This window comes from Myotis myotis, unplaced genomic scaffold (genome assembly GCF_014108235.1).
Source record: "Myotis myotis isolate mMyoMyo1 unplaced genomic scaffold, mMyoMyo1.p scaffold_m19_p_13, whole genome shotgun sequence".
NCBI classification, from domain to species: domain Eukaryota; kingdom Metazoa; phylum Chordata; class Mammalia; order Chiroptera; family Vespertilionidae; genus Myotis; species Myotis myotis.
Window position 1 is genome coordinate 49,373,760 of NW_023416317.1, and position 13,053 is coordinate 49,386,812.

The 13,053-nt window shown below is 54.6% G+C and overlaps 1 protein-coding gene across 5 annotated transcripts in view; it reads left to right on the top strand.

Annotated features, from left to right (window-relative positions):
- The window catches only part of ZDHHC3 (zinc finger DHHC-type palmitoyltransferase 3), a 41,116-nt gene that overhangs the window by 17,395 nt on the left and 10,668 nt on the right, over positions 1–13,053 (top strand). For 2 of the 5 annotated variants that reach the window (XM_036333108.1, XM_036333112.1), the window contains exons 3-7: positions 3,825–3,949; positions 9,770–9,866; positions 10,432–10,513; positions 10,588–10,701; positions 12,699–12,829. In XM_036333108.1, the coding sequence (XP_036189001.1) occupies positions 3,825–3,949; positions 9,770–9,866; positions 10,432–10,513; positions 10,588–10,701; positions 12,699–12,829 (549 nt within the window). The remainder of the gene's footprint in view (positions 1–3,824; positions 3,950–9,769; positions 9,867–10,431; positions 10,514–10,587; positions 10,702–12,698; positions 12,830–13,053) is intronic. The other 3 variants (XM_036333110.1, XM_036333111.1, XM_036333109.1) reach the window with 2 other exon arrangements.

Here is a 13,053-nt window from a genome sequence, read left to right on the forward strand (position 1 = left end):
CCCTTCCCAGCACATGACATCTTATGCAAAACTCAGTGTGGAAACAGAGGGGGGAGCTGCAGCGGTGGGAGCCCCTGGGGCACCCTGGGCTTCCCAGGAGCAGAGTTGGGGCCCAGATCCCACACAGAAAGCAGATCACTTCCCGCTTTCTCATCAATGCCTGCAGCCTCATTAACACCAAAGGGGGAGTCTGTTTTTATAAAGGAGCCTCTGTATGGTTTTGAGTTCCCTAACAAGATTATAGTGTTTGTATCTCAGGGATTCATGTTGCCTATAACTTCCAGAAAAAGTTACACCTAAGGTTATAAACAATGTATGACAATGTATACAGTGTATATGATTTGGCTTATTACTATTACTATTTTAAAAGGGGGAAAAAAAAAAGATCTTATAGTCTCCCCAAGATGGTTACTGTATCACTTTCAGCTTTGAGATTCTTTTTCCAAATGTAACATCAAAACAATTGCAGCCACATTTTCTGGACCATTTAGTGAGCATTTAGTAAATGAGCCCACATAGAGCTTGAGGAGAAAAGGGAATTGACTCACAAGAAATTTATCCATTTGAGGGATGGGGTAAAAGGGATAGCCTGTAAAGAGAGGGGAGGGGACAGACACAGAGGGGCAGGTGCCTCACTGGGCAGGGGGCTGGTCTGGAGGTGGCATGAGCGTGGGCAGGAACGAGTCAGACTGGTGTTTGATGTCAGGTGCCTCCTTGCCCACTCAGGTTGTGTAATGTCATCAAAGGAGCTCTCCGTGTTCCTGAAACACTCAAGTCTAGAGTGGCTCCACCTGCCCAGGCAGCCTGGACTCAGAAACCCTTGTCTCGGTTCCCCTCTCTCCTTCCCTCCCTCTCCCAGTCTCACCACGTTTTCTTTCCCAGTTACAAGTACATTTTAATTCCTCGTCCTGTGAACTCCTGAGGGACTGACTCCCTTTACATTGAGCTCTGGGAAAGTGTCCGCCTCCCAGCTTAAAGCTTTCCTTTTGCCCCGACTGCCAGGAAGCTCAAAGCCAAGCACTAGGCAACCACGTCAGTTGTGTTCGTCTTTATGATCACATTGTTTTGTACTCTTCCATTCTTTGGACCTAATAATTTATTAACCTCATTGTAAATTATCTCAAGTCTTAGATTGGAGTCAAGGAGGACTATAAAGCCATTCGATTTAACCACATTGCTCAGGAAAAGGGAATCCGCCTGCCTGCCTGCCTGCCGCCCCTCCTCCTCCTTCCCTTCCGTCCCCCCTAGTGGATTCCTTGCTGTAAACAGACTGCACTTGACAGTCTCCAACCACTGCAGGTCACCGATTCTTGGGGAAGACTCAGGTAGCGGCTATTTCCTGGGGCCAGTAGCAGGGAGCATGAGGTCCGGCCCTGGGAACACAGAAGAGGACTGACACTGGGTCCGCCCGACCAGGTTCTGCTATAGAAGGGCTGTGCCCATCTTGCCCAAAGGTATTGCCACATTCCCTGTGTAGGGTCAGGGGACTTGCCTCGGGGTTCATTTGAGTGGGGTGCTTTGCTCTCACTCATGCTCCGCACCTTCTCATACCTGCCACTGAGCAACTTATCAATGCCAACCGAAAGCCTTCTGGCTCCAGGGAGAGGAGCGTGACCAGGTGGGGATTACCTACTTTCTGCTACCTGTGGAGGAGAGCCAGGTGGCCTTGGGCACAGGCCTGTTGGAGCTCAGGGAGTTTCTGCTTAGCCCAGCAGGTGTGCGCACGCCTCGATCCCATGGCCCCTGAAACAATGTATGCAGGCTTCTTCCTTGTTGCTTGAAATGAATGGGACGGTTGAGTCCTTGAACCATTGGTGTTTCTTCAGAACCCGTCTCCATGGCTTTGCATTGTGTCCTTCTTGCATTTCCTGCCGTCCTAGCTGCGTCCTGAAGCAGGCCTTATCCTAGGCTGTTTCCATCACAGTGAGTGTGTTGATACAGTGTTGGCAGGAGAATGAAAGGATGGCATCAGGGCCTCCTCAAATCACTTAATAGAAACATCTGACAAACACATGTTGCCTTCTATGGAGGGTAGGTTCTAGACGCGGATGGCTAGGTCCAATCCTCTTCTGCCACTTATTAGCCACCTGATCCTGGGAACTTGCTTAGCTTCTCTGCTTTAGTTACCTCATCTCCACAGTGAGGAATAGCATGGTCTCTACCTCATAGGTCTGTTGTCAGAATTAACTGGCAAAATACAGCAAAGCACCCGGAACTGTGCCTCGCACCTAAGCACTCAGCAAGTGTCTGTTGTATCATCATTACTGTTCAGCTTGGGTTTATTAATACCTGCTCCTGGGCTGCAAGTTGGAAGACATTGTCCTCCAGGAATTGGGGTGTGGTTAAGTGGTAGTTGTTACAACACAAATACAAGCAAGCACAAAGGCCCTGAGATGGGTTCTGACTGGGTGTGGCCTGGGGCCACTGGTAAGAAGGCTGGGTTGTGGTGCCCTCCCAGGACTCTGGGCCAGGAAATGGCTTTAGAGCAGCGGTTCTCAACCTGTGGGTCGCGACCCCTTTGGGGGTCGAACGACCCTTTCATAGGGGTCGCCTAAGACCATCGGAAAACACATATATAATTACATATTGTTTTTGTGATTAATCACTACGCTTTAATTATGTTCAATTTGTAACAATGAAATTGGGGGGTCACCACAACCTGAGGAACTGTATTAAAGGGTCGCGGCATTAGGAAGGTTGAGAACCACTGCTCTAGAGATCTCCCTGTACATCTCCATTTTGTGTAATGAGTAGATTGTACCTTCACAGAACATTTCGGAGTTCTTTGTTTTGTTTGATTTTTATTTTGTATTGGTTTCAGGTGGGTAGCTTAGTGTTGTTTTTTTGTTTGTTTGTTCTCTTGTTGGTTGGTTTATGGCCCGTGTCCTCCACAGGCCCCTTTGAAGTCTGCTGTCTGGGTGGTTGGGCGCCACCTTCCCTGTGAGTCAGACTTCCAGACCCCGACCCTCCGCTGATGCCTCAAGGACCCTCAGCGGTCTCAACATTGTGGTAACAAACCTCAGGAAAGTAGGTCATAGTCCTACTCCAGGTAGCTCCTTCCTGAGGTGTATTTTTTTGCTTGTATATTTAATGAGCTTTTTTAATTGCAAAAGTCACATGCTTATAATAGAACATTCAGAAAGATGGTCAAGAAAAGATGTTCTTGTGATTCTACTATGTTGGATAACCATTAATACTTTTGTGGGTATCTTTGTCTTTTTATGTATGTACATAGAAAATCTTTGCCAAAACAGGCTTATAGTCTATGTACTGTTTGGAAGTCTGCTTTCCCTTTAACAATCTATCACGGGTATTTCCCGTGTCAGTAGCTGTGTGCTTTATGGCATATTTAATGTGAAACTATATCTGACCAGCGTTGTACATACCATGCAGTCCTTGCCTACCACAGTTTGTTTGCTTTTTAAAACTTCTGTTATAGGCTTTTCTGGCATCTGACTGCATTTTGCAGACCAGATTTTTTTTTCTACTACTTTTTTAACTTTTAGAAAAATTATTAATGAGAAATACTTCAGACAGTTGAAAGGGTATGAAATGATGAGATGATGAGCACCCATGTGTTCACTTTTTGGCAATTCCTGGGGAAAATTGTCAATATATACTCATTGGTGTTGGCATAATTCTGAATACAGAGTCCACATGTTGGGGTGCACCTGCTCCATCCCTGTGTAATTCTTAACAGAGTCCATGTGTCAGGATGAAAATGCCCCGTCCCTGTGTGTGCAAGGGCTCCTTTGAAATAACTGTGCCCACTGTGGGATGCTGGAACCCTTAGCCAACCCTGACGCCTTTCCTCTTTCTTACAGGGGGCAGTGCCCAAAGGAAATGCCACTAAAGAATTCATCGAGAGTTTACAACTGAAGCCCGGCCAGGTGGTGTACAAGTGTCCCAAGTGCTGCAGCATCAAGCCCGACCGAGCGCACCACTGCAGGTACACGCGTGCCGCACACACACACTCATGCGCACACGCTCCCCCGCGGGGCCGTCCGCAAAGAACATGCCCTGCTCTGGGCGCCGAGTGACCCCGAGTCTCCCTCTGGAGCCTCAGGAGCTCCCCAGAAGGGAAAGGGCATGTGATTTTGGCTCAGGACACCTGTCTCAAGACTCGGCTCTGCCACACCTGACCTGGGACCCTGGGCAGCCCTTGAGTCCGCCTCTGTTTCCGAGTCTGTAAAATCCGGGAGATTCCTGCTCTTCTTCCTCACAGCCTTGCTGCTTAGTAAAGGCCCCTGAGAAAGGCTGTAGAAAGTCACTCTGTGCACGTCTAGTCCTTGACCCATTTAAGAGGTGGGCCCTGCAGTTTACAGGGAAATGAACTGTTGCCCTAATTGAAGGATTTTCTTTAAAACGAAACTTCAAGAGGCTACGACATTGTGGGATTCAGCCCATAAACCATTGCCCTTCTCATCTATGATGATTTTACCCTTTTGGTTTTCAGATTTCTTTGACGACATCCAGCTAAAAATTGCACTCTTATCATTCCAAGGGAACTTTAAATGCTAAATTACAGCAATACAGACATGGCGCTTGGTCCCTTTTTCAGACTGGTGTGGTGGAGGGGAGCTTTCAGGGGGTGAACCAGCTCCTGATGGCGGGAGGTCATCTTTGCCAGTCGGGGGATGCGAGCAACTGTGAGGGGCATTTCTGTGGGGGTCTCACTGCCCCCCTCTCGGGAGAGAGCGCAGCCTCCAGCGTTCCGGGCCCCAGGCAGCTGCTGGGCACTGGCTGTGTCCCGGCGCCTCAGCCCACGGCTCCTGCCAGTCACCTGACCTCTGTCCTCTCACTCTCAGAGAAATGACTCCCTGAGTGAGGTGAAGTGGTTTTCTCGTTCTTCCCTGAGCCCGGCATTCTCCTGCCGCCTCCTCCCTCTCTCCCAGGACCGAGGGGGGTATTCCTGAAAGCTAGTAAACACGTCAGCCAGCAAAACAGGGGCTGCTGGCTCAGATGAACTCGGGGGAGGTGCCCGTGTGCCGCCTGCTCCTGACTCAGGAAATGTGTCCTGACAACTGCTCCTTTGTGGTGCCCACGCCGTCGGGACCACAGTTTTGAATAAGCAGAATCCCCAGCACACGGGCGGGTTGGGCTGTGACTGGTCGAGCCAGAGGCCTGCTGCCTCGTGAGAGAAGCTGGTGTCGGCCTTGTCCGCTCAGGCAAGGTGCTTGTGCCCAGCTGTTCGGTTCCCCCTCTCCCCGTAGGTCCCATGGAATTGAAAACTCCATCCTCTAGCTCTGTGGCCGCCACCAATACTCCCTGAACTTGGGCCTGTGTTCCCTCCAGCCCGGTGCATGCGTGGTGTTCCCTCTGAGCAGAGGCACGTGGAACCCCAGGCTGCTGGTCCTGGTGGGGAACCTGGAAGCAGGAGGGAATTCTGCGAAGGGAGCTGTCCATGGTAAAGGGGATGGCCCAGGCGTTAGTGTGATGCGTTAGGTTCTTGGACAGGCGGTGGAGACCTCTGACCCTGGCAAAGCCTCTCCCCCTGCGGGCCCCCATAGACACACGCTGAGGCTGAGCTGGTCGAGGACTGCGTAGGGCGCCTGCCAGATCCTTGTTCTGTCTTCCTCGTGGTGATGCAGCTGCATGTTGTCTTCACAGCATTTTCTGTGTAGACCTGGTCTCAGCCCTGAGATGTGAGGGCTGGCTGCAGGCGGTTTGGAGAAGCCAGGTTTCCGAGCCCAGAGCCCAGAGCCCAGAGCCCAGAGCGGGACCTGAGAGCAGTGTTCTCCCCACCGACTTACCCAGAACTTTCTGAGCGGGACAGGGCATGGGAGGTGCCTTTGTGCTTATACTTCTCATTGTAGCGAACGAGGGGTGAGGGAAAAAACACGCCTGGCCCACGTGGTGCCTCTGGCCGTGTCCTTTTCTCTTTCCTGGGGCAGCCAGTCTACGCTGAAGCCGTTTCCAGCCTCGCTCTCCCCGTCCACAGTCGGAGCCTTCACTCAGCCAACCCTGATCCACGGGGCCTGGGCTGGGCTCTGGGCTGTGAGGGTGGATTAGACATGGCCCTGACCCAGGGCCTCCCCCCAGGCTGGCAGGTGCACCTGTCCACTGTGGTGCCGCCTGGTGAGTGCTGCTGTGGGGAGACACGGGCCCTCATGGACACGCTGTCTCCATGGTGGGCCAGCACCAGGGCGGGCAGGAGGGCCTCAGCCAGCTCTGGGGCCGAGTTCCAAGGAAGCCCCGCAGAATGTGGGCAGTCACCATCTGGGCCTTGGGGCTCCTTCACCCACCTACTCAAGGACCCACCTCCAGGCCTTGCCCTCGGGACTCTCAGGCCCCAGTCCAGACCCATTCAGGCTGGGCGTTTTGTGAGCTGTGAGGGGATTGGCTTCTGCACAGGGCCTCCAGCCACCAGCCTAGCTGGATCCCCCCACCCTACCCCTGGCACACACACACCACCACCACCTGGCCCAGAGCCTGCTTCTGAACACCCCCCTCCATGAGCTCAGGGAGAGGGGCCACCTTGGCATTTCGTGTCCTTGCAAACAGCAAACACAGACCCGCACTCTGGACCAAGTTGTGCAGCCTCAGGGGCTGGACTCCCTGCTCCCTGAAGGGTGAGGAGCTTTCTAATGTGGCTGCCTGGTGAGACGTGGGCCTGTGAAGCCGGCTTCCCGGCGTGCGCCGGCCTCTGCAGCGGCGGGAACAAAGCCCGGGTGCCCACAGAGCTCGTGTCAGCGCTTGGGCAGCTTCCAGAGGCTGCGGCCAGCGGTACTTCTGCTGCTGAGCAAACACTGCCCAGAGCCCACTCAAAACCCTCGGAAATAAGTGCGACGGAAGAGAAACTGCTCAGGATCCTAGAGCTGGGGGCTGGGGGCTGGGGGAGGGAAGCACCCTCAGGAGTTTCTTCCCCAGACAGGGGGGGGCTAAGAACCCCTAGAGCTGGTTGTCCCAGAAGGATATGCAAGAAATGGGCTCTGAGTAATGGCTCTGTGGGGGAGGGTTGTGGGGCCTGGTGGCTCCGTGGGGGAGGGGTATGGGGCCTGTGGCTCCGTGGGGGAGGGGTGTGGGGCCTGGTGGCTCCGTGGGGGAGGGGTGTGTGGCCTGTGGCTTTTTGGGGGAGGGGTATGGGGCCTGTGGCTCCGTGGGGGAGGGGTGTGGGGCCTGGTGGCTCCGTGGGGGAGGGGTGTGTGGCCTGTGGCTTTTTGGGGGAGGGGTATGGGGCCTGTGGCTCCGTGGGGGAGGGGTGTGGGACCTGGTGGCTCTGTGGGGGGGGCCTGGTGCCTCCGTGGGGGAGGGGTATGGGGCCTGTGGCTCCGTGAGGGAGGGGTGTGGGGCCTGGTGACTCCGTGGGGGAGGGGTGTGGGGCCTGGTGGCTCCGTGGGGGGGTGTGGGGCCTGGTGGCTGAGGCCCAGGATGCAGGGGCATCACTCCTCACTGTCTGCTTGTCTGTACTTTTAAAATTTGTATCAGGAACAAGTGCTACCCATTGAAATACAGGGTGGACAGAGTGTTTACAGTTGTAATACAAATAAACAATATATTCATTAATAAATAATACAAGAATAAACTGTTTCATGTACTCACAACTGTAAACCTACCTTTGCCCACCCGTATGTATTGTTCATGTGTTTGTTTAATCCTCACCCGAGGATATGCTTTATTGATTTTTTTTTAAGAGAAAGAGAAACATTGCCGGGAGCCAGGTCCCTTGAAACAGCAAGCATGGACCGGCTCCCGGCAAAACATGGATGTGAGAGAGAGACATTGATCGGTTGCCTCCCATTCGTGCCCTGACTGGGAACTGAACCCCAGCCTTTTGGTGTGCGGGACGCTCCAACCAGCTGAGCCACCTGGCCAGGACTCTTACCTTTTTTAACTTGGTAACACCATGCAGAGAGAACAGGTAATGGGGTGCTGGTACCTGACTTTCTCTTCACTTCCTCCCTGCCCTCATGCCCGCCTTTCTCCCCTGCCCTCCTGGCCCAGGGGGATGCTGGAGCTGGCCCAGCATCTCTGAGATGCGCCCCTTTCTGATGCTAGAAAGACCCTCTGCAGTTGTAGGGAACAGGGTGGAGGCCAGAATGACTGCGGCGCTCGGCTGAGCCAGGCCCAGTGCCTGGCCCCGCTTCTTCCTTTTGTCAGGGCTTCCTGTGGATGGGGAGCCGGGGCCCAGAGGTTAGCCAGGTCTGCCTGGCCCCAGAGCTCACGCTTACAAAAGGCCACATCTCCTCCCTGGGGTGGGGCCTGCAGCTCAGCGTGTGGCCTCGCAGTGGAGCTGGGCTGGGCTCCTGGCCAGGAGGCTCTGCTCACCTCCACATCCAGAGTCCCTCCTGCACCTTCCGTGCCCTCAGCCAGACCTGCGCAAACGGCACCCCCATGTGGACCGATGTAGCCCTTCTCCTCCGAGCAGCTCCCCGAGGCCACCCTTCCTGCAGAGTCCACCCACCACAGCCCACTGTGCACTGTAAGAGCCGGAGACACAGTTAGTTATGGAAACTGGTGGGAAGAAAAGCTGGTGTGAACTGAGGGACTTTCAAGAAAGGAATCGTATTATTTCTGAGGTTGTATTTATAGTAATTCCAACTGTGTTTTTTAAAATATGTTTTTATTGATATATTTTTCTTTTTTAGAGAGAGAGGGATATAGAGAGAGAAACATCGATGAGAGAGAACATCCTGTATTGGCTGCCTCCTGCACAGCCTCTACTAGGGATCGAGCCCACAACCTGGGCATGTGCCCTGACAGTGACCTCTTGGTTCATGGGTTGACGCTCAAGCACTGAGCCACTCCGACCGGGCCCAACTGTTTTGAACAAATAATACCCCTGAGATAAATGTTAAGGAGCCTGCTTTAATGATTTGAAAAGGGAACAATCTTTTTTTAAAAAAATATATTTTATTGATTTTTTTACAGAGGGGAAGGGAGAGAGAGAGAGAGTTAGAAACATCGATGAGAGAGAAACATCGATCAGTTGCCTCCTGCACATCTCCCACTGGGGATGTGCCCGCAACCCAGGTACATGCCCTTGGCTGGAATTGAACCTGGGACCTTTTAGTCCGCAGGCCGACGCTCTATCCACTGAGCCAAACCGGTTTCAGTGAAAAGGGAACAATCTTGATGAACCCATCTATTGGCAAGTGGGTCTTTCTAAACTTGAGCTTTGGAAAGTAGTTGCTTTCAAGCCCCCATTAACCTGTTCTCTTGTTTCATGTTATTACTTGGTTTGTCCAAAAAGGGTATGGAGGGTGTTTGCTATCAAATAAGCTTGAAACCTTCCAAAAGTGATCCCAATAACAAGTTAGTAATTTGCAAATTTATTAGATTATCCGATCAACACTTGAGCTTAAGTGACTTGTGCTTTTTTTTGGCAAAGTGGGTGTTATCTGGGAGCAGAAAAGCTCTTGGAGGGGGGCTTCCTGCCGCCCTGAGAACCTGCACTTGACCCCGCTCTGAACTCTTCCAGCTTTCCCTCCGGGCAGCCACACCAAGCTCCGCCCACCTGGGAAGCTCCACCCCACCCTCTGGATTTGGGTCTTTCTGGGGAATTGGGAGCTCTGTTTCTGTAAGCCCATCTCCTCAAGTTGTTGAAACTGCTTCTTCATGTTGTCCTCTCGCTAAACCACACTCTCAGCTCACTGTCGCGTCAAGAGAGCAGCCACACCACGTCAGTTCCATCCCGTGTGTCAAACGAGAGGCCTTGGTGGGTGACTGACCTGCAGCCCCTGCAGCCCACACCCAGCAGGAGGCCAGGTCTGTGTTCCCGGGGCTCCTGCCAGGGCCCTCCTAACGCTCCGCCCGGGGGCTGTTTCAGTGTGTGTAAGCGGTGCATTCGGAAGATGGACCACCACTGTCCCTGGGTCAATAACTGCGTGGGCGAGAACAACCAGAAGTACTTCGTCCTGTTTACAGTAAGTCCCCTTCCGGGTCTGCCCCACCCTCCCGGAGCCAGCCGAGCACTTGCTTCCCCAAGTTCCCAGCACTCGCCAGCTCCCTGCTGCTGCGAATAGCATAGCGCCTCTGCCAGCCTCGCTCAGCAAGGGCTGCCTGCTCCTGAGCGCTCGCCCCAGCTCCTGGAAAACAGACTCCAGCTGGTCAGCTCTAAGCGAGGGCCAGCGCCCAGTCTGAGTCGCTAAAGGAGCCGCCTTGGCGGTGACTGCAGGTAGGCGGGGTGTGTTTAGTGTCGGGGCTGGAAGGGCCCTTGGCAGTCAGCACCCTCACTGCTCAGTGAGGAGAAGAGCGACCCCGAGGCAGCCCCGCCCACCGGAGCCCAGGTCACGCCTGGTGACGGGCACTGTCTCGTCCACACAGTCCACACACTCCCAGCGAGTGGCTGTCACCTCAGACCCGGGGCTGGGGGAGGGCACCAGTGGGGGGGTGGCCGGGTGCCTCTGGCCCTGCTCCTGGCCCTCCCTCACCCTGGGTGCTCCTGCGTGCGGGGTTCGCACGGTGACGCCTGCCCCGCTTTCATTGCAGATGTACATAGCTCTCATCTCCCTGCACGCCCTCATCATGGTGGGGTTCCACTTCCTACACTGCTTCGAAGAAGACTGGACAAGTGAGTGTGGTCAGGGCTCTCCTCCGGGGCGGGGGACATGAGAGGCGGGCTCCTTATTTCCATCGTATTGCCAGGGGCCACCCTCAATTTATTAGATCTCTTGCAAGCCCACGGACTGACCAGGGAACGAACAGCAGAGGCCCGAATCTCTCAGGAGAAAACGCAGCCCCTTACAGTCAGTTCCACAGGTAAAGTGGAGAGCTGGGCAGACCCCGCCCGCCCGAGTGCGCCTGGGAGAGGGCAGGCCCAGCCAGGAGGCCAGGCCCGGGAGTGGGTTTCCGTGCCCTTGGCCAAAGCCCTCCATTCGAAGGTCGCCCATTCCAATCTTGCAGAAACTCATTTTCAACTTCCTGCCTGGGATGTGGAGATGTTTTGTTAATTTGTTTGTTTTCTTGTGGTGGTTGCTTTTTAACTGTTTGATCACCAATTGACATTAAGGTTGTAGACAAATTCTTGCTGTTTTAGAAGTATTCCATTTAAATGTAAATGCCAACGAAGGCGCTCCAACCAGAAAATTATATAAATTCTGAGGGAAAGTATAGATGTTGAAAAAATAAATGAAATTTAAAAGAATAAAAATAAGAAAAAGTGATTAGATGCTAACAGATTTAAGAGGCCGCCTGCTGAGCTAGATCCTTCACACACACAACCTGTGAGCAAATGCCTTGAGCAGAAACATCGTATTTCTACTGTTTTTCCCTCGATGTTTTCCCCTTTTTCATTTCACCATCCTTTAGAAGTTTTGCTCTTCCTGCACATGCTGACTTCTTGGGCATTTTCTTGCTGTTATTGTTTCTCAGGACTCTGAGGCTGCCCGGCCAGTGTGGCTCAATGGTCCTGGCGTGGCTCAGGAGGTCACGGTTCGATTCCCAGTCAGGGCACATGCCGGGTTGTGGGCTCGATCCCCAGTAGGGGGCGTGCAGGAGGCAGCCAATTGATGTTTCGTAGTCATCCATGTTTCTCTCTATCCCTCTCCCTTCCTCTATCTCTAAAATCAATAAAAAACACATTAAAAAACAACTCTGAGGCTATGAAAAGGACAGTATCCCTAGCTCCAACCAGATATTAAGAGGTTTCCCCTGTGGCACAGTCTGCACCCGCCCCCTCTTCTCTCCCTGGCCCTGCCCAGCACTCTGGCTGGACCTCATCTAGTGGAAGAGACTGGGCGGCTCACACATGTACTGCTCACAGCTCTGGCTCTGGGACGTCCAGGGCGAGGTGCCCGCCAGTTGGGCTCCTGAGGCAGGGACTCCTGGTTGCCAGGTGGCACCTCCTCCTGAGTCCTCCCAGGGCAGGGAGGGGACAGCAAGCGCCCCCGTGTGTCCTCTGTAAGGGCCTCACCTACCCCCGTCTTCCAAAGGCCCGTCTCTGAACCCACTACCGTGGGGGCTGGGGCTCAACACAGGAATTGAGGGACACAGTTCTGTCCATAGCACCCTGTCTCCCTGCTTTCCTGACTAGCGCGGTTCTAGCACAAGCCAGGTGGTCAGTGAGTGGGGGTGGGGGTGGGGTTTCTGCAGGTCAGGGTCCTGCACAGCTGGGGGCCACCGCAGGTTCCTTGGTGAACATTCTAAAAGGACCGCATCAGCAAGGCCCCCGGATCCAGGTGTGGCCTTGGCGGCTCGGGGTGAGGTCTGACAAGGACATTTCATCATCACAGACACCATCCCGTCGTCCGGCTAACAGACCTGGGCAGTGACGAGAGTCGCAGACCGTCAGTGAGGCCGTGTCTCTGTCCTCAGAACAGAGCTGACGGGCTGTTTTCTTGGTGCCGCTGGGAGCCAGGCGGCCCGCAGGGCGTTCTGAGCCGGGCCTTGTTCCGACCCGAGCCAGGCCTGCGGGGGGAGTTGCTCAGCACGTGGAGAGGAAAAGCAGAGGCTCGGAGGCCAAGTGCTCACAGCAGAGGGCTTGCAGGCCGGGCCTGAGCTGGAGCGGGTGGCCTGCTGGCGGGAAGCGGCAGCGAGCGAGGGCTGGTGTGTGTGAGGGAGGCCCTGGCAGGGCCCGGCCAGTCAAGGAGGGCTCCCATAGGGAGTGTAGGTGCAGCCAGGTGGGGTGGGGAGGGTCCTCACTGAGGCCTGGAGACCAGAGACGTGGCACCAGGAGGACCCACCGGGGGACTTGGGGCGGGGGGGCCTGGGGGCGGTGGGCATGGGCCAGCCCTGAGCCCCGCGCCCTTTGTGTGCAGAGTGCAGCTACTTCTCGCCGCCCACCACGGTGATCCTCCTCATCCTGCTGTGCTTCGAGGGGCTGCTCTTCCTCATCTTCACGTCGGTGATGTTCGGAACCCAGGTGCACTCCATCTGCACGGACGAGACGGTGAGCAGGAGGGCGGCCTGCACAGACCCCGGGTGCGGGGCACATCCCCCATTCCCAGGGACACTGATCTTCATGCACACACGCGTCCTCCCCTGGGGGCTGGCATGCTGTCACACCAGCGAGGGGCCCAGCAGCCTTGGTGAGGGGTCCCCTTGGCCACAGGTCCTTCCATGCTCCCGAGGGTTCTGTCTGTGCGCCGCTCTGCTGGGCACTGGGACACCTCC